The sequence below is a fragment of the Triturus cristatus genome, chromosome 4_1, assembly GCF_964204655.1.
Source record: "Triturus cristatus chromosome 4_1, aTriCri1.1, whole genome shotgun sequence".
Taxonomy (NCBI): domain Eukaryota; kingdom Metazoa; phylum Chordata; class Amphibia; order Caudata; family Salamandridae; genus Triturus; species Triturus cristatus.
Window position 1 is genome coordinate 1132908790 of NC_140585.1, and position 27777 is coordinate 1132936566.

The window sequence follows — 27777 nt, forward strand, 5'->3', positions numbered from 1 at the left end:
ACACAGGTTACAATAAAAGTCGAAAAAAAGAGTACAAAATAGATAAATCACATAAATAGCGATAAAAATAAAGACATTGAGTGCACCATGGGTAAATCAAACCAAACAGAGGCCAAATATGTCATGAATAGGAATATGATCAGTAATACATTTACTATCCCTGTAGATGGAAAATAATTCTAAAGAAAGTTAATTGCATTTGATACTCTGAATTAAAAAAGTAAACATTTTGTGAGTAGGTGGTCTTGACCACAAGAGAGCCTTGCTCTCACTCCACTGTTTTCTATGTCAGACGCAACAGCATAAATGGAGGTGAGAACGATGTAATATATACAGTCCTGCCAAGCACCATGCGTCAGGCGTTAGACTAACACATTTTAGTGTGGTGTGCCGCATCACCGCACTGAAATGCATTGTCATGCATATGCATAGTTTCTCAGCTGTCACTTAAGCGCTGCCTAAAAACTGTTATATGAAGAGTGGCAGCTGGCAGTGTCCCGCCCGTGGCATGCGCGCTGCTTCCGGAGGGTTGGGGATTGCAACTGAGCTCAGCTGAGCTTGGTAAAATACCATCCAAGCCAACTTGAAATGAATAAAAGCAACCCCTGACACCTGTTTCACTGTCATTACAGCTCTTCAGAGAGGTTTAGCTTTGTCCAGACACGAGGGAGCACCAAGACTCACTGCCATGCTCTTATTATTAGCAAAATGTAGGGTGGCGATACACTGGGGACGGCAACCTGGGCCCTGCATACAAGTAGGCCCGGTTCTAGTATTTTTTGTTTGGGAGGGCCGTAAAGAAGCTTGGGTGGGCCATGAAGATGAATGGGTACTGCCCCAAAAAACAACACAGTTTTTAATCGATCTGATATTTTAAGTATTGGCATCTGTCTGCTTTTGACATTTTTAACAGAATAATCAGCACCCAAGGTGCTACATACTTCGCTTTCTCTGGTGTGCTTCCCGGCTTTGGGGAAGTGGAGGGACGCTGCTTGTCCGAACTTTAAGATGCAGAACTTTAAGATTGCAGCAGGCTCCCGGTCAAGTGCAGTAACAAAAATGTTTCTGCCGACATACAGGGCCACTTTGTAGCTTTTCATGTTTAAAAAAAACTTTGGCAGCGTTTTACTTTGCAAGGCATTTGCGATTTAAAAATATGATGCAATATGTCCAAAATCATAATTCATTTTTCAGGATATCAGTGCTGGTCATTTGTGCAACAGATCAGCTACTAAACTACGGTGACTTCACACCTCTCCCTAGGCTTGAAAGTGCCCTTTATCAATAGTGGCATTCATTAAAAAACGATAAGGGAGAGCCTACAGGGCAGCACACCCCTGTGAAACATTAAGGTGGAAAACGCTTGCTTTTGAGTTCTGAGTGCCCTTGGGTGGGCAAGGGTGTTCCTTGGGTGGGCCTGGCCCACCCTCTAGAACCGGGCCTGCATACAAGGCATGGCCGCAAGATGTGTCATTTTGTCAGGAGCAATAAATGAATTATTGGGATCAGATGCCCTTACGCTTCCATCCCAAAGACCATTGGGAACCCTTCCTCTCCTTTCTTTGCCACTAGGGCTATTCTTCGCCAATGAGTCAGAACTGGGGTCACACACTGTACATGGTGGTGATCAGCCATTTGCCTCATCCTCCCAGGAGAGAAAATGCATGGGCACCATTGTTATGATGTAGATCAGCTGATATACGCATGGTGATGGTAGCTTGTCTGTTGGTCCCACCATTTACTGGATAACACGACATACTATAATGTTTGCAGATGACACAAATTTGTCTGTTCTGGCCGAATATCATAAGTGCTCTGTGAATGATCAAAATGGAAATGTGTAACTTAAACACCAAGTGGAAGAATGTGACTGTGCTCCCTTGTGCTTGCATGTTTTGTTCATCGATAAATGCCTATAAATAACATTTCAATTCAATTCAAATCATCTTTATTCGAATTTTCAAATTCATAAAAGCAATCACATATATACAGACCCAAAATATAATACCAGATATATATTTGTACAACACGCAATGCATGGTCACATATTATTTGGCAACAAAATTATTTCACGGGTTTTCCATTGTTTTACGTACATAAGTTACAACTCTCAAAAAAGTGCTAACACGGAAGATCAATTCATCAGTTTCCAAGGTGAGCAACATCGCATAAGACTGTTCCAGAGAAAGTGGTCTTTGTTTCTTAAAATATGGGAGTAAAAACCATTTGATGTATTTTAAGTAAAATGTACAGAAAAAGAAAAAATGTAAATCGTTTTGTAAACTCACTCCATCACATGGGCATAACATATTTTCAGATTTCAAAGAAAAGTAACCTAATGGAAAACATAATAAAAATCTAACATTTTAAAAATTAAAAACTCTAAAGGTAAAATTTGAGAATGGAAAAAGCCAGCACTATTATCCCAGCGATTAAGCGGCGTCGTCCATTTTGCTTTTCAGTGTGTCGCACTCAAAGCGTTTGGTGTCAAAATTCAAGGTTTCAGACGAAGCATGAATCCAAAGTATCTGACTATGTGGGTCCCTCTCCAGCATCCTGTTTTGCCCTTCAGAACCGGCTAGACTTCCATAAAATCTTCATAGTCCGAAGTAAGTATAGACTTGGGTGGAACAATGAACTGTATTTAACCCTCACTACGTCTCAGTTGGCCTGAAAAGGTGGTAGGGGTCGGTTGCCTGTGGCCACTGAGTTAAATTAGTATTTTGTGTGTTTTTTCGTGCTTTTTTACTTGTGCAATTTTAGTATGTACATATTTGGTTCGGATTATGGTCATTTGTGTGTCATTTTCCTAATGACATCTTTTTCCAAATAGATCTGGGAGTTTGAATTAATTGGTTTGTTGATGTTACTACTTAAGCATGTTACACAATTTCCCTAAAGAAGCGCCTGTTGCTTTGTGGTATAGTAAGCATGAATATGCCCAGAACTCCACAGAGAAACAGACACTGTACTTTACCTGGTAAGGCACAGGGTTATTAATTTTCCAGGAGTTCATAAGTAGCACTTCACTCAATTATTAATCCAGAACGCCATGTACAGTTTTACCTGTGATCATGGCTGCGTTTACATGTGACTGAGTTATGTTTTAGTGGGGTGGCCTGAAAATCTCAGATCTTGTCTTGGAATGGCTTGTATTAGCATTTTATTAAGGGTATGTTTTCTGGATGCTTCCTACATCTGTTTTTGTCATGAGCTCCAAAACCTTTTTTCACAAACTAGTTACCAAGGTGGTATTGACACATCAGGGAAAGAGGCAATTAGTGATTGATCCAAATGCATGTGTATCATTACTGCAGTAGGTGCAGTGACCAAGGGCCCAAGATCCGAGCTGACTTCTGCTACTCAGCCAAGGTTCCTGGGACCCTTTATCGCTTGCAAGCATTAGGGCCCATGGTACTCTTGCTATGCCACTTGCATGCCAGTGAATGCACCCCCCTTGTACAGGACCACCCCATGTGGCAAATAGGCCCATTTCTAGAACCATGTTGCTTGCAAGCAATGCTAAGGACGTGGCAGCATGTGTGAAAGTTGGACCAGGTAGCAGACAGATACAGGAGATCAGCAGGGGTGTGCCCTCCTGTCAGCCTACCCCAGCATACACATGCCCCATTTGAAGGGCAAAACTTGGGATATAAAATAATTGTGATACATTCCAGAAACGTCACTGCCAGATTGTGTATAATGTGATCATTTTTACATCTAACCCTGAAGCACCTATCACCAGACTCTTAGTAGCAAAAGTGATATGTTTTCTTTGCAACACAGCAAAGGGGCATGCTATTTTCTAACAGGAAGGGCTTAAAACTGAGTTTTACCTGAAGCAAAGGTTGTATGTTAGGACCTGCCAATTAATGAACTGCCTTTCTGTTCAGTGAATGTGTGCATCTAGGGAATCTTTGGACTGGCATCTTAGGACAGATTGGGAGGATGTGACTAAGGGCTTTTGATGGCCACTTGAAGGTTCATGAAGGTCAGCTGAGGAGATCTGAGAGCTAGAGATGGGTTTTGGAGAGTCAAGCTATGGTTCTCAGTCTTTTCAAGGTCAGGAGAGTGTCAACAGCAGCTTAAAGGTGTATTTGGCAAGGTTGTGGATATTTAAAGACTGATCACGAAGTGGGTTTCTGGGTTTACCAAAGGTTCAGTTAAAGGTGACTGAGGACTCTTGGAGGTTCTGAAAGCCAGCCGAAGGGTTTCTGATTTTGGTTCATGGTCACTGTTCTAGAGAAGACTGAGGGCATCTAGGGAAAGAGGAGTGAGTGCCTCTCACGGTGGCTGAGGACTAGAACAGGGTTGCCTGAGGTCTAGCTTGGGATCTGTTAGGGTTGGCTAATGGTCTATGAGAATCAGATGGCAGTTTCTGAAGACTCGTTGAGATAATGTGAGGGCTAGATAAGTGCCCCTGAGTTGATGGCCTGTGATAATAAGATGATGGCTCCCTTAGCAGGAGACATCAAATATATGACGTTACAACGCATGCATTTATAACGCAGTCTTTGCATCGCAACTACCATTACATTGCATGATTTTACAACGCATGCGATTACAACGCATTTTTAAAAACTACCATTACAACGCATTCCATTACAACGCACACCATTTCAATGCCAACCATTACAGCGCATAATACGTTCAGGGCAACAGTAGGGTAAATGTTGGATAGTGTAGGGGTAAAAATTACTATTCCCACTCCAGTGAGTGCAACAGTAGGGTAAGTGTTGGATAGTGTGGGAGTTAAAATTACTAACTGTTTAATAGTGTAGGGGTAGAAATTACTATTCCCATGTACCCCAAAACCCATACCCACCCTAATACTAAAATAAACTCCATTACTTACCTTATAATGCATTGTAATGGCATGCGTTGTAATGGTATGCGTTGTACTGGTATGCATTGTAGTGACATGCGTTGTAATGGCATGCATTGTAATGGTATGCGATTTAAAGGCAGTTGCATTGTAACAGTTGCGTTCTTAAGGTAGGTCATTGAAATGACTGCATTGTAATTGATGTTTCCCGAGACATCAAAGTCCCTTAGCAGACCTGGGAACCATGTTAGGATTAGATCGCCACCACAGTAGGGCCCTGTTCCCTACCCAGAGCTTCTGCTGCCTATGCGTATTTGTCCTGTCTGGGGAGTATACTTGCATTGTTTCTGCCCGTGTTGCACATGTTGAACGTGAGAGGAGTAGGGGTGGGTGAAAATCGCGGAGTTTCACTCCACGGAATTCTGCGGACTTCCATAAAAAATATGCAAGATCCCGTGGAGTTCCACCAATGAGCAGAAAATATGAAGCTCACGCTGCGTGGGCTGCTATTTAGCACCTGTAGCACGAGCAGTGCTGAAAAATTAGCTCAAACTGCCCCATGCGCTGTACACGATCGCATGGCCATTCGCGTTGATTTTGCTGCTACTCGAGTGGAAAATGTACTCAAGCGTCAGCAAACCTAGTTGAACAACAGCCCTCTGTCCGCGACCACCTGCGACTGCTCACATTAAAAAAATCGCACTAGGGGGCACCAAATCTCGCTTGCCAGCTCACATTTTAAGGAACCTCACAGGAGAAAAAGTCTGCCATGTGGCAAAAGGGTTACAGCAAAAGGTGGAATGTGGCCAGAACTCTGCATTAAGGAGTAAGATGGAGTGACTAGATTTCTGCAAAGTCCCAGGCGGGCCACTCTCCATATATCCATATATCGGCAGCACTAGTTCCATGTTTGAGGGGAAAGTTTATACTGCCGCAACTTTTGGTGTATCTTTTCTTTGTGTCTCAGGGAGTGCTCCTGGGAATGTTGCACCTGTTCAGTGTATGAGAGAATCTTACACCATCCCTGCTGCTTTTAGACACTATTGAGCACATTTCACATGTAATGATTACAGTACAGCAGTTGATGCATGCACCACGGAATATTACCCGTGTTCAGCTGTCTTGTAGTTTAGCCCCCATCCCTCTAATAACTCCTAACATGCTGTGTCGGCAGTATTCAGCATCCACAGTTGAACATTTAGCAGGTTATGTCACTTGGTGGAGCCAGGATCATTTTCTTACTCAAGGCGGGGGCTCGGTTCTGTGCAGGGAAAATCTGAAGTGGGAGGCCCACCCCAAGTACAATTTTGAAAAAAGAATGGACCTAGGGTGCATTTTCAAACAAATTTGAGAAAGCAAGAAGGTTTTCACAATCCCTATGACTTCAGTCAGTCACGCAACATTGATGACATCACCCCCACTCTGAAAATTGTGCCAGCACCTCCACTATCTCCTCAGTATCCCTAAAAACCTTCTGCTCGGTATGAGATAAACCAGGCCAGACAGCATCTCTTCTGCCAAGGCATCAATAACAAACACTATACTCAACTTCCTTCGAACCCCAGCAGTTTTTAATGTATTATTTATACTTCCTTACACTACATTCTATTATAATTCATCTTAGCCTGTGCCTATCATACCAAATACCTGTAGTGTCAAAAACCAGAAAAGCAGGGAAGTACAAACCCAGGATCACTTCATTATACCGGAAAAAATTATATAGTGTTTTTACTGTGCGCTGTCATATCAGCCTCGCTCCTCTTAACACTGAAAAGGCGGCCCGAGAAAAATTATTTTCAGCACTTGGAGAGCTTGGTGTTAGCTGCCTCCCTCCTCGGAACTGCAGTAAAATAGCTGTAGCAGCTTTCCCGCGCCCGACACAACTGGGCACTAGTCTAGGGAAAGATGCAGGTTTCCACAAAAGCCTTCAGGCTCTTCTGCTCTCTCGCAGTGCGAGAAGCAGAAACATAAAATGGTAGTTTTTAGGTCTCGCCTGACCCAGCGCATTCGCTGTTCTGGCGAGACTTATTGAGAGGGCTCCAAAAAGTGCTACCAGGCCAGCCTAGAGCTACAGTGCATGTGCGCGCGCACCGCGCTTGACCACGATTACTTTCACTTTCTTGGCCGCACAGCCGCTTTGAGGTTTGATCGCGATCACTTTCACTTTCGCGGCCGCTTGTTTACTCTCTTTCTTGTGAGTTGCTCTCCCCTTACACTTGCTCTCCGAGTTGCTTCCCCCACCTAATCCCCTTCCCATTTGGCATGTTTTTTAAATTAATAAATTTAAACCATCCCTACGTTCTATCCCTTGCTGGTGTCACTGAATGGCTGACTCTCCCCGTCCCGTTCACTGTTTTTCCCGGGATATCGCAGGCACCTCAACTCGCTTTAAAAAATAATTCACAATCCCCCTTCACCCAGCTCCTTTATTGCTCCACACTTCAACCACAATTACGACAACCTGGCCCTACTTCACTTAAATGGAACCCGCTCGCATCTCTTAAATTGCCCCCCCACTCCCATCACCACTTGCAAATCTGTCATCATGCTCATAAGCTTAAAAACAAGCATTGGCATAGCCAATAGGTCTCGCTTTTGGGACCTTATAAGTGTTTAGCCATGCAACAGTTGCATAACTAAATACTTATAAGCAGAGACGTTTTAATGCATGGGCAAAGTGGGCTCTGGCCCAGGGCCCCAGCCTTTCAGGGGGCCCCCTGACAGTCAGCTCCATTCTCCAGAGTTTTGCCCTAATGACCTTGAATATTTCCTAAACAGTTTGTTTTAAATTCTGTTTTCCTTTCATGTATTTCTTATGTACCTGATGTGTGAGAGTCTAGTACAGCCATTTTGCAGAGAAATTTTGTGTTTATGTTTCATGCAATATACATAAAAAACGTTTATTTTAGATCAAAACAACGCCTAACATATAAGAAATGGGAGGGAGTCACAGAGATTATTTGCAGTAATATTGGTGAGCTGCTGCTGTGTTACAATATTGAAAACACACATAACTATCCCTGATTATTAGATGTAAACACTTTCAGGGCCTTATTTATGAGAAGTGATGCATCGCTGTGTGAAAACAGGGATGCGTCACTTCTTAGTGCGCCCTCGTTGCGACATGATGGATGTGTCATATTTACTGAATGACGCATCATGTCGCAAGCAGTTACAGATATGTCAGTATTTCTGACGAATCTGTATGCGCAAAAGTGATGCATTGCTGGGGTGTGTCTGAAAATAGACGCAACTCCAGCAATGTGTCCTTTCACATGGGGCAAGCCCCATGTGAAAGGGCCTGCATCAGTCTTATGCCTGCTGTGTGGCAGGTGTAAGATATTGACGCAATGGCGTCCTAGAAGTGGCGCACTGAGTTCTCATAGATTTCAATGCGCCACTTCTACGAGGCATTTTGCGGGGCATCACCCACCCTGCATACATTATGCCTGGCGCAGGTATAATGCGGTGCAGGGGTTTACAAAGTGAAGCATCTGCCTAGATGCGTCACTTTGTAAATAGGGCGTAACATTGCACATATTTTATGCTGCCGGTGCGTCACAAAAAGTGACGCACCAGCGGCATAAAAGTGAAGCAAAGCCTCATAAATAAGGCGCTTAGAATTTGGACGAGTGTTCCTTTGCACTGTCAGGGACCTAATGAAATGAAATTGTGTATTTAATAAAATGCGCAGCTACTCAGACTAGAGAGTCCTGGCGCATGACAGTGGGAGGAAAACATGCGTAAAAGACCCATCAGTTATCAAAAAGCCAGGTTTTTAAGTTCTTTCATGAAAGAGAGTAGGTCTGTGGTTAGTCTCAGAGACTCAGGGAGGCTATTCCACAATTTTGGGCCTAGAAAGCCGTGGAATCTGCCTCCAATGCGGGCACTGCATATTTTAGGCATGATGGCCAGGTTGGCATTGGAAGAATTTAGGGGTCTAGCTGTTGTGAAGCGATTAACGCGCTTATTTATGTAGCCGGCTCCTAAGCCATGGAAAGCTTTAAAGAAGATGGTCATCGCTTTGAAGCCGATCCGTTCTTTTATGCGGAGAGACTTAAGAATAGGGCTCATACTAGATCTGGGTTTAGGTCTCAGGATGGCTCTGGCCGCCGCGTATTGTACCACTTGTAGGCGCTGGATAAGGGATTTGGGAAGACAGAGGTACAAGCTGTTGACATAGTCAAGCTTTGATGTCACCAGAGTCTGCACCACGATCTTTCTGCTCTCAAGCGGTAACAGTGGCAGGACTTTTTTTTGCACCCAGAGTATGCCAAAGCAAGTGCCATTTAGATTTTGAATTTGAAAGCACATGGAGAGTGTCTTGTCTATGACAATTCCTACGTTTTTGACTTTCTCCTTTTCAGCGGGCGGGGGCGGCAGATCTTTTGGCCACCAAGAGCTCCAGTCAGGCATTTATGGATTACCAAAGAAAACAACTTCAGTTTGTCAGGATTGCACTTCAGCTGATTGATCTTAAGCCAGTTAAAAACCTTTGTGAGGCAAGACCTGATCATTGCCCCGTCAAAGTCGGTTCCTTTTTCACACGTGTCATCAGCATAGGAAACAATTTTGCGCCCTCTTCCTCTACCAGAAATGCAAGGGGGATAGATATATATTGATGAGAAAGGGGGGAGCCAGATGTCCTGAGATCTATTTGCCAAGAAAGATGACATCCATTGTAAAGGCGGTCCCCCCAAGACCGATGTTAGCAAGTCTCTCCGGGAGCCTCTCATGTGGGACCATATCGAAGGCCGCCGACGTATCGAGCAGTATCAGAACAGTCTTGCCTCCCTGGTCCAGCTTACCCTTGAGAAATTCAGTAACTTCCAGCAGAGCGGACTCCGTACTGTAGTTAGCCCTAAAACCGGATTGGGACTCATGAAGGAGCTTCCCATCTTCAATGTGTTTTTGGAGGGCCTTGTTTACATGCTTCTCTAGTACTCTGGAGAGGGCCGGAGGAAGGGAGATTGGCCTGTAGTTGGCAGGGTCCGTCGGTTTGGCGTTAGCCTTTTTTATCAGTTGAAGAATCTTGGCATTCTTCCATAATTTCTGCATGTTGCCTGAGGAGAGAGAAGCATTAAAGAGCTGGTTTACTTTGGGGTTTATGGTGGGAGCTAATAGGTTCAAGATATTCCCTGGACATGGGTCAGTAGGAGAGCCAGACTTAATGCTTTGGAGAGGGGTCAGTGACTCTTCAAGCTGAAACTCAGGGAAAGCTAGTAAAGATGTAGGATCCAAGAGGTGAAATTTGCTATTAGAACTAAGGTAGAAGGTCAGTTCTTCCTCTGAGATGTTATTGAAGGCTTGTTGGATCATGGAGATCTTTTTGTGGAAGAATTCAACTATTTACTTAGACCATTCTTCAGTGCATGGCCCTTCCTTTGTGCCGGCTCTCAGGGCAGTAAAGGATTTAACTATGCTAAAGATTTCCTTACTCTTTTTTTGGGCATTTTCTATCTTGGTTTGAAAGTGGTTTTTCTTGGCTGCCTTCACGAGAATGTAATGAGCTTTTAAGGTGTCTTTATACACCTTCCTATCCTCAGGTAGATAGGATTTACGCCATTTCCGTTCAATTGTTCCACAATTTCTGTTGCGAGATCTAAGGGAATCGTTAAACCATGGAGCTGGTGGGGCTGACCTCTTTGAGGAGCAGCAAACAACCAGTACCACTGCATCAATGTGGGTTCGGAGCCATGAATCTATTGAGAGGGCGTCCGAGTCGGGGCAGCCAGACAGCTCTGGTGAGGAACGACCGAGGGCGTCTGCTAACATCGGGATGGATATTTTATGGAACGTCCAGTAATTAGAGACCCTCAGCCCTGTGTTAGCTCAAGGGGCTGTGGCAGAGTTGGGAATGACAAATTTTAATAGGAGGTGGTCAGACCAGATAATGGGAAGAGGTAGGCTTACTGATATGTCAAAGTTGTGAACGATTTGGTCTAGGGTATGGCCCTTCTCATGGGTGGCCAAAGAAACAGATGGAAACATGTTGCAGGCCTGCAGCGCCTCCAACAAGGAAATTGTTTGAGGGTCTTCTCCATTGTCCATATGTATATTGAAATATCCCAGAATGAGGCAGTTGTTGTATTTTAAGGCCAGGGAGGTGGTGGCTATATTAAGCGTAGTAATAATATTTCCAATAGCACTGGGAGATCTGTAAATCAGAAATCCAGCTATGCTATGATGGGGGGATAAGGCACAGCAGAAGCCTAAGCAGTCTAGTTTTTTATTGTAAATTATGGCTGGCAACACCTCCCTCCTTCCCATTCGATCAGTCCCTCCTAAGAATGTTATATCCCGTAGGGATGGCCGAGGTGATAGTAGGGTTGGAGGCTTCAGACAGTCAGGTCTCAGTGAGAAAAAAAAGATCAGACTGTTAGTCTAAAAGTAGGCCATAAATGTATGGTTCATGCTTTTGTATAGAGCGACAATTTAAAAGGGTGGCCTTTAAGTCCTCAGTTTTCTTATTGTTTTTACACTTATTGTTGCGTGGGAGGATATTGGGTGCGAGTTTCCTGGGCTGGAGGAGAGTCCAGTTGCACTTATTGCATCGAAAGTCTACCTCCAACCTCGGATCAGCGGCTGTACAGTGACATAATGGTAGCCGCCTAAGGCTAAGCAGTTTTTCCCTATTGCAATATAGTGGAAGAAACTCACCGGAGGGGAACTGGGCAGCATGGCCGGCGCCGAACGCCACCGGGTGCAGACAGGCTTACCTTCGGCGCCAGCGGCGCGCCCGCTGTGCACGTCCACTTAGCGCATCCGTTTGCATCGGGAATATATAGACTAATGCCTATGATGCAAACTGGATCGCCAATGCAGCTGAGGAAGCGGAAACTGCATAGGCATAAGTGAGGAGCCCGATAGTAGCCCCAGCCCTCCGCACAATCGGCATATCAGCCGTGGCGGACCAGGACTGGAGGACAAGCGAGATGCGAATCGAAGCAGCTAAGGAGGTGTAGGCAAGCAGAATCAAGTAAAGTGCAAGTGCGTATAGGTAGGAGAAATTATTAAAAAGCACAGAGTAATTCAGCCAGACATATACAATTTAAAAAGTAATAAAAACCTAGTAGCAGGGCAGGAAACACTAAATCCTACAGCTATCAGCTGTGTGCATCCGTTTGCATCGGGAATATATAGGCTGATGCCTATGATACAAACTGGATCGCTAGCACAGCTGAGGAAGTGGAAACTGCGTGGGCGGAAGTGAGTAGCCCGATAGTAGCCCCAGCCCTCCACACAATCGGCGTATCAGCAGCAGCGGACCAAGACTGGAGGAAAACCGAAATGCGAATCGAGCAGCTAAGTAGGTGTTGGCAAGCAGAATGAAGTATAGTGCAAGGGCGCATAGGTAGGAGAAATTGTTAAAAAGCACAGAGTAATTCAGCCACACATATACAATTTAAAAAGTATTAAAAACGTAAACCCTGAATCCTACACCTGTAAGCAGCACATGTCCATTTACATCGGGAATATATAGGCTAATGCCTATGATGCAAACTGGATGTCTAGCGCAGCTGAGGAAGCGGAAATTGCGTGGGAAACAGGGGCTCAAATTAGATCATAAATTCAAAGGTGTCCTGAACATGGGCCCCCAAAATATGTTTGGCCCAGGGCCCCCCAAATCCTTAAGATGTCCCTGCTTATAAGGTCCCAAAAGCAAGACCTATTGGCTATGCCAATGCTTGTTACCATTTATGTTTCTGCCTTCTCACACTGCGAGAAAGCAGTGGGGCGACACCCCCATGCACCAATGGGGGAGCCACCACTGCTGTGTGTGTGTGTGATAAATTTGCATGTGTGGTGTGTGAGTCAGTGTGGTATGTATATGCATAGAGCAGAGGTCTTCAAGCTGTGGGGCCGTGGCTGCCTTTCCATGAAGGCGCAAATGTGTATTCAACTATTTCTAAATGAAGATGACCTGGAAGCACGATTTTGTTTAATCAGCGCACTCACAGGCTGTCTTCATGTACATAAAGTAATGCGATCCTGAGTGCCATGGGGTAGAGTCATTTAGTGGGATCACAGGGTCAAAGAAGTGGCTAAAAAGAGCAACATACTCTGTAGTTATATTTTCACTTTGTTGTAGCATATATAAAATAACAGGTGCATGTTAAATGAAAAATAAATGCAAGTTGAACTAGTAGGTAAGAAATGTACTATTTTAGGCTGTGAAATCGTATTTGGCTAACCTGTTCGCTGCAGAGTCCCTGTGTGTGACAAAGCAGCCACAGAAAGTAATCCGAGTTGCGCAGTAAGAAATAGTGGCTTTGTTTTTATAGTGCTTTGAGGTCCCAGCCGGTAACAGAAAGCATTGTGAATATGTCAATCATCATATATATATATATATATATATATATATATATATATATATATATATATATATATATATATATATATATATATTAGTAATGAGTAATCAGACTATACTTCAGCACATTTTTTATAATTGTCTAATAAAATGACACGCTGCAGAACTCACCTGGTAACACCGTCACATTTCCTCTCAAGAAGAATAAATATTTGTCACCATGGAGCTCCAAGCGACTCCACCAGTTAAAGTCTATACTGGCTCCCAAGCACTCTTTAGATTTGGTTATTAACCAATCATACACATCTACCTTTCAGGTAGCATAGATGAGTTTGATTTGTTTTACACAAAGGGGCAGAAAGCCTGCTGAGTGTCTCAAGCCTAGGAGTGATGGCCCAGTAGATTGGGCAGAGCTGCTAGCCTGCTTTGTCGATTTGTAGGTATTATTGGTGCAGCCGGTGCTGTGGCACCAGTTCCCAGTGGTATGAGGGGCCAGCTAAACCCCATGTCTGTTTTACTATTATTCCTAATTGCATTAGGGCCCAGCGACCACTTGCTCTGACAGTGTTGCTTTGGGCCGCTGAGTAATGGTCCAGGTGTAGGGAAAATAATATTTGAGAATTAACCTTACTTTGGGCATCAAAGCGATGACAGTGACTGGGGTGGGGCAAAATGGGAGCTCGTATTTTTAACAAAAGGCAGAGGAGACATCCCACTTGGCGAGGCATTAGCTATCATCAGTGAAGCTGGTGCAGCAGCACTGGAGTCTAGGGGTCTGGGGGGCCCACTGTATTACAATTCTTTCTTTAAAAACAAAAAAGGGTAGATAACTCATTTTCCTTGCTAGCATTAGGGCCGAGAGCACCTTTTCTGCCAAAAGGAGGGCAACACATGGGAGCTCAGTTTTGTCTGGATGGGAGGAAATGTGGCCTGATAGTGAGTGCTGCTGCCTGGAACTGGGGAACCAGGTTCAAGTCCCATTGTTTGCTCAAAATCCTGTGATTCTTGGCAAATCACATCATTTTTGCGAGCCTTAAAAAAAAATCACATTTTGTGTAATGTAATTGGAGGAAATTTCTTGCCACTCGTGGCCATGGTTATCTATACTGCAGCAGTTGAATTGGGGCTGAGGAGTGTGACAGGCTCACAACACAGAGTTTTTTTGGTTAACTTATGTTTAAAAAAAAAAACAAATTTGCTCTTTTATAAGTCTCATATTTATTGAGGATTATATGACATAGAAAACACATCACTGAAATTATCTTATATGCCCCAACCCTGTGCTCAGCCATGCCCCTCCCACACTCCTTTTCATAAAGGTTTTGGAGGGGGGCCCTGACTTCAAAACATTTTATTTGGGGGGGGGGGGCTTAGAACTTAAAAGTTTGAATACCTCTGGCATGGAGTGTTTGTATGGTGCATTTGCTTGTTTGTGAGTGAAGTGCGAGGGGTTGTTTTGGTGTTTGCATGTTTTCTGTGTCTGTGATTTATGTATGTTTAGTGTTTTTATGTCTGTTTGTGTATGTATGTAGGTGCATCTATATGTTTTTATGGTCGTGGTGTCTGTTTGTGTGTCGTTATGTGCATGTTTGGTGTGTTGGTGTGTTGGTGTGACTGCTTGACGTTATAATAATGCTAATTGGTGTTAGGCTTGCTGTGCGGTGTTCATTGTTCAGTGAACTGATTATGTACCTTAAAATGTCCCCTGATCAGGGCTTAATTTGTGCCGGTGCTTTCCGGTGCTTAGCACTGGCACTTATTTGACAGGGCCGGGTCTACAGTACGCATCGGCTGCGCAAGTCACATTTATTTTTGAATTTAACTTACTACTGTACTCTCGTGCAGCCGCTGCGTGTTTTTCACATCTCCTGAGTGGGTCACAGCGCCGGTGGTTAAAAGTGTTGCTGTGGGACTTAGACACTGCTTTGATTGCGGCACACTCTGCGTGCCAGGGCGGTCTTAGCCACTTGAATGTGGGCGGGCCGCAGCGCCGGAGGACACGGATTTGGGCTGGATTTTGGTTATATTGGGGTAGGGGCTGTGCGGCAATGTGCGCAGATTTCTTTCACATTGCCCCGCCCCAGCATAAACACCGCAGCGCGCAGCAGCCCACCAAGAGTCATCTCGTTCAAGTCGGCCTGACCCCGACGACCGTGGCGTTGTGGGCATCGATCAGCCAGTAAGTAGCAGTGCTGTGTCTGGTAGTAGTAAGCAGCTCAAGGCCTAGACTGAGACTGCTTTGTGGGGAAAAAATGAATAAATTAAGCATGCTATGTAAAGCGCTCCAATACCTTCGGGTCGAGTTCGTGCTATATAAATATGCAACCAAAGAGGGATTTACGGGAGAGAGTGTTCTCTGGCTAGCGCTTTCAAATTTCTATTGTTGGGCCTCACGAAAAACCTTGCAAACGTTTTGGGTAGTTCGCAAAAACTCTGACAGGCTGCGGTCACAAATGTGAAAACTGTACGAAGAAGCCTTCACTGAGTGGAAAGAGTTGCCGGGATCGGGTTACGAGTCTCGGGGTCGACTTTCCTGTGATTCTGGGCAAATCACTTAATCTCCCCGCGCCTTCCAAAAAATGAATCTTTTCTGGTGAAATGTAACTGGTGCTAATGTAAAGCACTACAATAACTTCAGGTCAAGTTTGCACTATACAAAAGCGCAAAAAAAAGGCCACTTGGCCACACGAAGTCTGAGAGCATCCAGCAGTAGTCTATGGGTTTTCAAATTTAGCACCCCAACGAAACATAGAGCAAAACCAAACCTATATGTGCCGTGACAGGAGAAAAAAGTTTTAAATCAAATTGGGCCAGCTTACGTCTGCAGAAAAAAGTGAAAAAATATACATAGAGAGATATCATGGTGGATATAGAAGAGGGTGGTGGGAAGCTACGCATTTCTACTGATGGTGGTAAACTCTGCTTGCCCATATATGGGCAAGGGAAGCTATGCATTTCTATTGGTGGTGGCAAGCTCGGCTTTAGTGTTCTTGCTCATGTATGGGTTAGGGGAATTTCAGGTGTCACCAGAGTTACCTTGGATCAATAATTGTAGTTCCTGCTAGACTGGTGAATGTTACTAGAATATGTTAGCTAGGGTTTGGTTCTTGGGTGTCCCACCCAACTCCCCTTCTAGGGTGAATATTGCAAGAATTAATTCTGGAATATTTCCTTCTATCACTTCTTCTGTTGATCTCTTTTTGAGAACACAAGGCGGCTGAAAGTCTCTTCGGTGTATTGGGGAGTGTAGGTATGTATGGACGTTTTCGGGAGAAACTTTGAAGGAGCTATAGACATGCCCTGATGTCTTTATATTTGGTTAAAGGATGTTTTTGTCGAGGCACGACAAACTCTCAAAATCAAATCCTCTGACCCATAGCCCTACACAATAATATAATCCCAAAGTAATAAACAAATGCATCAATCTCTTTCTTATCTCCCCATCCTGAAACACATCAGCCGCCCGGACCTCTCCTGACTCTAATGCTCCCTCTCCTGTCCAGCAACACATCTCATGCACCTTCACACACCTCTGGACCATCCTGCTCCTGACAGTCTCCTGGCCTTGTATCTCTTCACTGCCCTTGTCAGTGTTTACCTTCCTTGGCTAACCAGCCTGCGACCACACGTGACTGCCTAAAGGACAGGGCTGTTTTCCGATCTATTGATCTATATCTCCTGAACCTCCATGTAACTCTATTTAGCCTGAGGGTTTAAAACAGGCTGCAGCGGTCTTGGTGCTTTTGAGTTAATTCCTTGTGTTTGAGATGGAAGGCATGTTGGATGTGAGTGAAGTTAGCTGTGCAGAGCTGGTACAGTGCTATGTGGCCCAGTTTCCCTGGATGGCAAGGAGGTGCCATCACAGTAGGGCCTTCAGGGCAGTGAAAACTGGCTCCCTATGAGGGGGCGTTGAGGTTTGAAGTGGATGGAATAGAATGACTAGTTCTACTGTGCCATCTGAGGTCTGCACAAGGATCCTACCTTCAGGAAAATGCCAGGGCGGTTCGTGTTTCAACCCTCAACCACCCCATCCCCCCACCCCCTCTGAGGGCGCCCATGCTCATGGGGTTGAGTAGGACCCGGTTGAGCCCTCTGCTTACAGCTGCAAATTGTTGCTGGCTTGAGTGAGCTGCCAGGACCTTTCTATGCTCTAGAGTTGTAAAGCCCCCCCCCCTCATAGCTATGCTGTTGACTGGCTGCAGGCAGGATATTTAAATGTAGGGTGCCTGGAAACTTAGTGCCAGTGCTTAATTTGAGCCGGTTGTTTCCAGTGCTCAGCACTGCAGTTAATCATCAACACCGGCACTTTTCCTGAGCACCAGTCATTTCTGAAGTCGGTAGCTCTGGCCAATGTGCCACATCCTCCCCCCACTTTCATGGTTAGCAGTTGAATCTGTTTTTAGCGGCGCTAACAGGAGAAATGAGCTGGAGCAAGCTGCCTCCTAATGAGAGCCCCTACATTATGGAGTTAAGTTGTTTACAAATTAACCACTGATTACATCTGACTTTTAGCAGTGCCAGTTGAGGATGTGGGAGGAGCTAATAGAGTGGGTGGAGCCAGTGGAGGAAATGGATGGAGCCGAAGAAAAGTAGGTGTGGCCTCCCAAAAACATTTGAGCACCTGCACTTCATATTTTATAAATTAAGCACTGCCCCTGATGCTGATGTGGCCAGAGGCAGTCTGAGTTATTAGCTGCTTTGCTGAGACTCAGCAGCCAAAGCAGTGGCAACACCAGATTGCACAAGAATAACTGAAATGGGGGCAGTTCACTCTAGTCAGCACAGACAGAAATATGTACAAGCATTGATTGGCCTTTCCACTATGTGCTGCTGATAACCATTTTACAGTGAAATACTACAATAATATTTGTTATATTGCTTTGAATTAAAATGTCATGTTTTGAAAAAGCCAAAGCCCTCCCCATTGCTGATTTACCTGCTGACCTGATCCTGGTTTCCTGCCTTGGAGCAGACTCCTCCTGGCTGTGGTCAGGCCAGCTCCCCTGTTCTCTCAGGCCAGTACCTCAAGAACCTGTTCCTCACTCCTCCAAACGACAACACTATTGATGGGGCTGGCGCCCCGCAGTCTCCCACAGGCTTCCATACCACCATTGCGCACTGTCAACATTCTGCACTCACTCCAACTTTTTACGGTTGGGAAACACTGAAACCATCTCCATCATTCTCACCCCCTGTGGTCGCAGCTCCCCTGGCATCCTTCCCATCCATTAGTAGCAGTGGGATTGCAATGGTGCACTCCTTTCTACTCCTACCAGACCTCTACATCCGGCGTTTGTCGCTCCCAGATATCCCACCCCTCTCTGTAACTCGCTTCCGGCCCCTGCTGGCCTCCTCCCATGTGTCGGGCCTTCATCAGCACTCTTAGCTGTTCTGCTCTTGAGGGCGGGTCCCTTTCCTCCTGCACTTCCTACCCTTGGCCACACTGATAATTAACTTCTTGCTGCCCTCAACACAGCGCTTGTATGTTCTGTGGCCCTCACCCCTTCCTAACCTGTGTTACCCGCATCTTTATTGGGCGCCCTCTACCCCTTCTCATCACTCCCATTGCCCAGTACCTCTGCTATCACAGTCTTACCGCCCCTGCACATATGCACCACCATCCCGCCGGACCCATATCTTCATCACCACATTACACCTCATGGGTTCGGCCTGCAGGAAATGTGCAAACTTGGAAAATCAGAGCAAGTGGTTCTGTAGCTCTAGCACTCTCATTGCCAGTACCCGTGCGCCTGTGCTGCATGTTACAAGCAGGGCCAGAAAGGCCTTTTATTCCACCAGGCACTTCCCCAGGAATATAGCACTTTACTACGCAATGTATTACATCGCGTGCTATTACATCGCGATCGTTACAACGACCGCGTTGTTAGTGCGCGATGCATTTACATAGCAAGTCTTTACAACGACTTCCACTGGGGGGCGCGCTGGACTTAGGAATAGTATTTTTTACTATTCCTACTCTAGTTTGCGCAACAGTAGTGAAGGTGTTGGAATTCATTTCCAATACCTCAGTGCCCCCTAGTGGAAACCGTTGTAAAGTCTTGCGATGTAAATGCATCGTGTTGTAAAGGTATCGTGGTGTAATGACCGCGTTGTAAAGGTTGTTTCCCCTTTCCGAGTAGGCTGGAGGCTGCTTTTGAAAAGCCAGGCCGCTCCTGGTGTCTGTCACTTTCCACAACGCCCAGAGGTTAAATATAGCAAGCCAGGGGAACCTACAAGGGAGGGAGGTAGGGGGACAGTAGAGAGACAGTTAGAGAGGGAGAAGATGGAGAGAGAGTGAATGGTTGGATGGAAAGAGAGAGGTAGCGCATGGAGATGAAGGGAGCGGCACTGATTTGAGCATTTAGTCCACGGCTACTTTGAGTTCCCCAGTCCGGCTCTGGTTACAAGGAGAAGCGGCTTCCATGCAGCATGCGTGGTGTTCCACCCAGCCTCTGCAGCAGCTAGGCGGTTACCTACCTCTCCTGCACAGGGCGACTGACTGCCTCTGGAAGAGACAAATGTGAACGATGCAGGCATTAGATCACATATTGAGGTGGGATAACTTGCCCCCACAGCTACCTGTCATGGAGTCTCAAGTCTATATCAGGCATTGTAACCTTTACTCATTGCTCCACAATGTGATATATTTCCCAGTGGCCTCTACACTTCCTGCTCATGTTACATGCCTTCTATTACCTTATGTCCTTTTGCCAGCTCTTCCTGCCCCCTCTGCCTGCCTTTGAATACCTACTTTCTGTATCCCTCCCTGTTGTACCCTGCCTTCTTGCTTCCTCATGCCCATGTCTTCTATATTATCCTATTGAATAGGGCGGCACCTCTCTTCGGGACTATGAACTAGGCTTAGCCTCACATGCACCAAAGGTCAGCATTTGGGTTATGTTGTACAGTTTACACAGTTAAGCTCCCTTGACCAAGACGCCCTTATTTGCTTCTCTCCAATGGATTAAGCTTTCCTTTTCCTTCTAAAAGTATGTATCCCTCTAGGGAAGGTTTCCAGGGTGCTTCCTTAACCCGTGTTAACTGTTCAGGATTTCCAGAAAATCATCAGGGTCCAACCCATTTGTTTTGGCGCCCTCCCTTTTTTGGTCTGACCCAGCCACATCTTTAGCTATTTCAGAAGAGTCATGTTTTCCAAACATTAATAATCTAAATGCATACATATGTACAGACATACAGGGGCTTTTGTTCAGCCCTCCACTGGTCTGCTCAAGCAGCATTAATTTGGAGCTTTCACCTACCACAGCATTCAGCATGGGCCAATGGGTCCGCCCATTTCATCTTTGGATGTCTTGCACTGTGAGTGACAGCATTTGTTCAGTGTCAGCATTTTTTCTTTTTACATCTGCGCAGGTCCTTGAGAACGAGTGGCCTTCCGTGACTTGACTAGTAAGCCTAGGCTCCTGGGCCTCTCCTTATTTTTGTATGTTTTATACTATTACTTTTTTATTTTTTTTTCAGCATTTTGAGTAAACTTTTTTTTTTAAAAGATGCATGCTTGCCAAGGTCAGTCCCATTGGTTTTACCAATGCTTGTTTCTCGTTGGGCAGCCTGTCCCGGATTTCCCAGGAAAGTCCTGTTTTTTCGAGAACCCTTCCTCCCTTCCAAAACATTTCAATACATTTGAAACGTCCCAGCTGCTACAGACCGCCCTGAGCAGACACAGTTAAAATGCTGCGCACATTTAACTTACCACCGACCCTCTCATGCTGAATCACACAAGTGCAAAAGTTAACCCTGCTGGTCTGCTGTTTCCCCTCATTATGCCGCACAGAAGGTATTTAAGAGGGGTGAAGCAGCGTAGGTGGACACCTACCTTCAGTCAAAACCCAAGCCCAGGAGCCTGTCTCTGGGCTTTCACACAGCAGAGCCCGGCTACAGCTGTTATTTAATAAAACATATATTTTTGTGCTTTTATCTAAAGCCTTTAAAGGTGCTTTACAACGGCCTGGTAGCTGTACACCACCCTGGATGTTTTCTTTTTAGTTACATGCATAGAGAATAGAAATATTCAGATTTGGGGTTTATGCACATCTCGCCACCACCGCTGCCCTACAGAAATACCTGTGCCTACCCAGGCGAGGTCTTATCATTTGCTTTCTGGCAATGCGGCTAGGTTTTTATCCATGTACAAAAAACGACAAGGATGCAAAGGGAAAAAAGCAGATTGAATGCCCTTCTCTTGTGACAAGTGGCAACTTGCAACGCCCTTTATCCCTTCTGTGGCCAAGTCAAAACTTTCTGAAATGGAACAAAACACCTACGGGCATATTTACTAACAGTTCACACAACGCAAGGCGGCCAGCAAAGTCACTGTGCTGCACTGCGTTGCGTGAAAAGGAGAGGTCAGAAATGCTCCATATTTACAAAGTTATGGCGCATTTCTGTTCTCTCCAGCCGCGGCCGCTGCAGGTAAGAGCGGTGGGCCGGCTGGGGGTGGAGGGGGGGTTTCAAGAGACAACCACGAGGGAAAATTATTTATTTATTTATTTTTCACTTGTGGTCGTCTCTCTAAATGCCGCCCCCCTCGCCCCCCCAGCCGGCCCCACCGCTCTTACCTGCAGCGGCCGCGGCTGGTTCTCTCCTTCCCCTGGCGCACTGTGAGCTGCCTCGCACCAATGCAGGTACTTCAAGGGTGTCTGTGTTACAGGCAGGATCTGTTTTGTCCAGGAAGGGATAACTTTCTGCACAAAACTGTCATTGGAAGCAATTTTGTCTTTCAATGCGAGCTGCAGTATTCTGCAGGCATAGAATTAGGAAATAAGAAGTAGAAATATAGCTATTTCTCGTTGTTACGTCTGCTTCAGGGAGACGTAATGTCAGGTTTACTCACCTTAGTAAATCAGGAATTGTGTAAAAAATTCATAGGTGGATGCATGGGAACGCCCATGCTCCACCCATGGAACGTCTCCCCGATGCAAAGTAATGCAAGCTCTGCCTTGCGTTACTTTGTATTTACAAAACCACGCAAAGCCATGCAAAGTGGCCCTGCGTGGCCTAGTAAATGCAAAAAAGATGTTGCGTCTGGGCTGCGCCATAAAAGTGATGCAACCTCAATGCAAAACATTAGAAAATATGGGCTATAGCCTCTCAAACTAGTCCTGACATCTAGCCTGGCCTACAGATTTATGGAATCTATGGGATGTGACCTTGTAGTCCTTCTTCTATATCAGTAAGTGCTCTCACTGAAGCTCCTCTGTGTTCATGATAGGTGACAACATTTAAATCATAAGGGCTCAGTGGGCTCAAGGTCAATGGGCCCCCAAGGGCACTCAGCTGTCTCATCCTGTGGCTTGAATGTAAGTGGGGCACAGGTACTACACCCAGGCATGGCAGCTGAAAATGGCCTTGAGATTGCCACATCATTGGTACACGTGCCTGCAACTCCTCTAGCTCTGCCCCAGATGTCCCTTAGTAAAGAGGTTATACATTCTTTCTACTTGGGGTCCTCATCCCAACAGTCCAAAGAACTACGGTGCCTTTGTGTTGCTCTTGCACCATGAAGCGAGGTGCAGGAGCGATACAAACCGTAAGACAGATTTTTGAAGCTCTGCAGAGGCACTTTGCGTGGCTCTCAAAATCTGGAGTAACGCAGCGCATATCACTGCATTACATTACTCTGCCCTGGGAAGACGTTCCACGGGCGTTACATGGCTGTTCCCACACAACTCCCATTGATTTTGGCATAACCCCATATTTACAAGTACTTGTAAACCTGAGGATGAGCTAAAATCTTACACCTTTCCAAAAGATGCGTACCAAGGAGAAATATCTCTATTTCTCCTCGTTTGTTCCTCTTACTAGGTGTGCAGCATTCTGCAGCACACCCAGAAAGAGAAATACCCCTCCCAGGATTCATTTTGTGCAGGAAGGTGTCCCTTATTGCACAAAAACACCATGGTGCGAGGGTGCCTGCATTGGCGCTAGGGTGCCAAAGTGGCGCCAGCCAAGGGAAAGGACAGGCTTGCGCCATATTGCCTTAAATACTTTGCATTCCTGCCCTTATCTTATCACGTGCAGCAGCACAGCAAGTTGACTTGCTGTGCTGCACTGCGTGACCCATAAATGAGCCCCTAAGAAACCAGAGGATTGTCTCACTGAGAGTACTGAGGCATTAGCCCCAATTACAATTCTCACACCATTAAGGGTGCAAATCGAGTAAATTAGAGAGTACACAATTTGCACCCTCAGAATGGGAATTACATGAATATTGTGTATCAATTCACCTAAGCTGGGGCACGTAAAATGGAATTACGCGCACTTCGCTTCCATTGCAAATTGAGTAAATTAGAGAGTGTGCAATTTGCACCCTCAGAATGGGAATTACATGAATATTGTGTATCAATTCACCTAAGCTGGGGCACGTAAAATGGAATTACGCGCACTTCGCTTCCATTGCAAATTGAGTAAATTAGAGAGTGTGCAATTTGCACCCTCAGAATGGGAATTACATGAATATTGTGTATCAATTCACCTAAGCTGGGGCACGTAAAATGGAATTACGGGCACTTCGCTTCAGATTGCAAATTGAGTACATTAGAGAGTGCGCATTTTGCACCCTCAGAATGGGAATTACATGAATATTGTGTATCAATTCACCTAAGCTGGGGCACGTAAAATGGAATTACGCGCACTTCGCTTCCATTATCTCCTGCAGGTTTTATCTGAATTGCAATAAGAAACCTGAGAAACTTCGCCACGCGTGCTCCTGGTTTATTAAATTCAAGTCACATTCTTTTTTTGTTTTGTTTTAGTTTTACATCAAAGACATCTACAGAATTGTAAACCACTGAGCATCATAAAAGTTCCATGAGTAGACCTCTTGCATCTTCTTGCATGGACTCACTTGCTTCCCTTGCTGCTGGCCCTGTTGTTGCTGTGATGCTCCACTGAGTTCCACTGCAGCAGGGAGGTGAGTGATTTCTCATTAAGACATTCAGGTCCCCTCTGAGAGCCCCCTGCATTATTTATCCTTCATTGACACCAGGAGCCAGTGGTAGCCATAGTTACCAGCAATGCCAGAGACCTTTACATCTCACAAAGGTCTCGCCGTCATCTCCTCAGAATTAGTCAGAGAAGTTGTCATGCGAACACAGTTAGGGGCAGACGGGTTAAAAGGCTTTGATTAAATTAAAATAAAATATCATACTTCATATCCCAACAATGTCCTTCACATAACTTTCATTCTGAGTCACATCTTCGGCATCTGGCTTTATTTATCTTTGGGTGGGTGACCACGTCTGTATTCATCAGTTACATGTGTTTCAGCTTTGGGTTATTAGCTATATGCAGGGTTGTTTTTATTGTTTTAAACTGCTTACCGTTTTCAGCGAAGGACCTCGTAGTGGCGATGTCACTTCCTCTAGAGAAAGAAAATAAAAAAAACAATTATTTGTTCTGAATCAGTGCTAACAGCCCATCGCAAGGACGTATGCAGAGTCCCTCATCAGAGCGGCCGGGACGAGCTGGCCAAGAAAGATGTCTGGAGGAGTACCTAACGATTTGCACCATCCCCTCTGTACTGGAACCTGTGCCTGGAAAATCACAAGCGCTTTGGAATGGAACCTGTGGTTTTAATATCCCTCGTGCATTGGAACATGTTAGTGAATTATCCCTAGTACACTGGACCCCGTGGCTGTAGTAGCCTTCATGCTTTGGAACCTGAACCTGTGAAATTGTGAAATTGTAGTATCTCTGTGCTTTGGTACCTGTGCCTGTAGTATCACAAGTGCTTTGGAATGGAACCTGTGGTTTTAATATCCCTTGTGCATTGGAACTTGTCAGTGAACTATCCCTAGTACACTGGACCCCGTGGCTGTAGTAGCCTTCATGCTTTGGAAACTGAACCTGTGAAGTTGTAATATCTCTGTGCTTTGGAACCTGTGCCTGTAGCATCACAAGTGCTTTGGAATGGAACCTGTGGTTTTAATATCCCTTGTGCATTGGAACTTGTCAGTGAACTATCCCTAGTACACTGGACCCCACGGCTGTAGTAGCCTTCATGCTTTGGAACCTGAACGTGTGAAATTGTAGTATCTCTGTGCTTTGGTACCTGTGCCTGTAGTGTCACAAGCGCTTTGGAATGGAACCTGTGGTTTTAATATCCCTTGTGCATTGGAACATGTCAGTGAATTATCCCTAGTACACTGGACCCCACGGCTGTAGTAGCCTTCATGCTTTGGAACCTGAACCTGTGAAATTGTAGTATCTCTGTGCTTTGGTACCTGTGCCTGTAGTATCACAAGCGCTTTGGAATGGAACCTGTGGTTTTAATATCCCTTGTGCATTGGAACATGTCAGTGAATTATCCCTAGTACACTGGACCCCACGGCTGTAGTAGCCTTCATGCTTTGGAACCTGAACCTGTGAAATTGTAGTATCTCTGTGCTTTGGTACCTGTGCCTGTAGTATCACAAGCGCTTTGGAATGGAACCTGTGGTTTTAATATCCCTTGTGCATTGGAACATGTCAGTGAATTATCCCTAGTACACTGGACCCCGCTGCTGTAGTAGCCTTCATGCTTTGGAAACTGAACCTGTGAAATTCGTAGTATCTCTGTGCTTTGGAACCTGTGCCTGTAGCATCACAAGTGCTTTGGAACCTGTGGTTTTAATATCCCTCATGCATTGGGACATGCAAAGAAACAATCCCTAGTACACTGGAACCCGCGGCTGTAGTATGCTTCATTCTTCGGAACCTGAACATGTGAAGTTGTAGGGGCATATTATCAAGGACGGCGTTAAAATTATCGGCGTTTAAATTATCTGGTGTGAACCTGGGCTTCCAACAGAAGCCCAGGTTCACACCAGAACCTGGGCTTCTATGGGAATTCACAAGGGCATATTATCAAGCCCATTATCGCCGCTTTAGCTGCAGTTTTCTGCCGCTAAACCGGCGATAATTTTTAACGCCGTCCTTGATAATATGCCCCGTAGTATCTCTGTGTTTTGGAACCTGTGCCTTTAGTATTCCTCCGGCTTTGGAACCTGTGATGGTAGTATCCCATGTGTTTTGGAGCCTGTGGTTTTAATATCCCTCATGCACTGGAACATGCAAAGAAAGAATCCCTAGTACACTGGACCCTGCGGCTGTAGTATCCTTCATTCTTCAGAACCTGAACCTGTGAAGTTGTAGTATCTCTGTGTTTCGGAACCTGTGTCTGTAGTATTCCTCCTGCTTTGGAACCTGTGATGGTAGTATCCCATGTGTTTTGGAACCTGCGGTTTCAAAATCCCTTATGCAGTGGAACCTGCTGATCAGCTATCCCTTGTACACTGGACCTGGTGGCTGAAGTATCCCTCACGCGTTGGGCCCTGAAGATGTGAAGTTGTAGTATCTCTGTGCTTTAGAACATGTGGGTGTAGTATCAAAGATCACTGAAACATTCGGCTGCCCCTCCCCGGGGGCCTCGGACACCTGTGGCTGTAGTATCCTTGGAGCTTGGCAACTGGTGACATTAGTTTCCCTACAGTACCTTATCTAGTAGCCGTAGTAACAAAGTGCATTGGAACCTGTGACTGCGCCAACCCTACTACTATGGAACCCGTGCCTGTAGCATTGCCGATTGCTTTGGGACCTGAGGTTGTAGTATCCCTCAGTGCCCTCAGTGCTTTAAAACCCACAGATATAGTATCGCTAGTCCATTTGAAACGTTGTTCTTGTTAAAATTGAAGGTTTTAAAACCTAAACTTGAGATTCAAGGTCTGCCGCTATAGAACTTTGAATAGGAGATGTCAGGAATTTGAAAGAATATTAGATTCCTTGCTCAATCATTTGTTGACAGTGATTAAGGCCCATCGTGAAAAGCATAGTACTGTTGCCAGATTACAGATCTAGAAAAAATGGGCACGTACAATAGCAATAATTGATTGAAAAAACCTTCATAGCCGAGTCATCCATTTGCATTTTGAGCAGGGCTTAATTTGTGCCGGTGCTTGCCGGTGCTGAGCACCGGCACTTAATTGACAGGGCCGGGTCTACGCATCTCGCCCGGCCCGTGCCGTGCGTCATTGGTGTTTTTTTCGAATTTAGATTAAATACTAACTGTACACTCAGTCTCATCAGAGTGTGCGTGTTCAATCATGCAGCCTCACCTGGCAGAGCCTGCAGGTCACAGGAGCAGTTCAGTGCGGCTGTGTGAGTTCATCGACATTCGACAGAGTGACTAACTCACACTACTAGTACTACTGATTTCAATTATTTTATTTTTAGCCTGCTGCCGTGCCGCGCACGCACCGCATGGTGCGAAAGAGAATAAATTATTGGTGCCTTGGTGTTGGTGGCATAGTAGTGTGTGTGATCCTCCATCGATCATGGCGGCAGGGAGGCTGCAGCCTGGTAACGGTTTCACTTTCGCCGGTTTAATTGTTTACATTTTACAGTGAAGTCAGTGAGTGGGATGGGCTCAGTGGGCCATGCGGCGTGCGTGCACTTAACACAGTTGACTGTGCGTGCGTGCGCGTCACACTGGTTTGTTTATTGGGGCGCCAGGGGCGGGCTGGATTTGTGGGTCGAACTCGGTTCTGTTGAGTGTTCTGATGGGGTAGGGGGCGGGGCCGCGTACGCGCAGCAGCTTTTTGTCACATGCCCACGCGCGCCACCGCCGCCACGCCCCAGCACA

General features: G+C 45.5%; 1 protein-coding gene across 1 annotated transcript in view; it reads right to left on the reverse strand.

Annotated features, from left to right (window-relative positions):
* The window catches only part of LOC146856150 (V-type proton ATPase subunit S1-like), a 296718-nt gene that overhangs the window by 134146 nt on the left and 134795 nt on the right, over positions 1 to 27777 (reverse strand). Inside the window, exon 5 of the mRNA XM_085654192.1 lies at positions 24479 to 24519. Coding sequence (XP_085510318.1) covers positions 24479 to 24519 — 41 coding nt within the window. The remainder of the gene's footprint in view (positions 1 to 24478; positions 24520 to 27777) is intronic.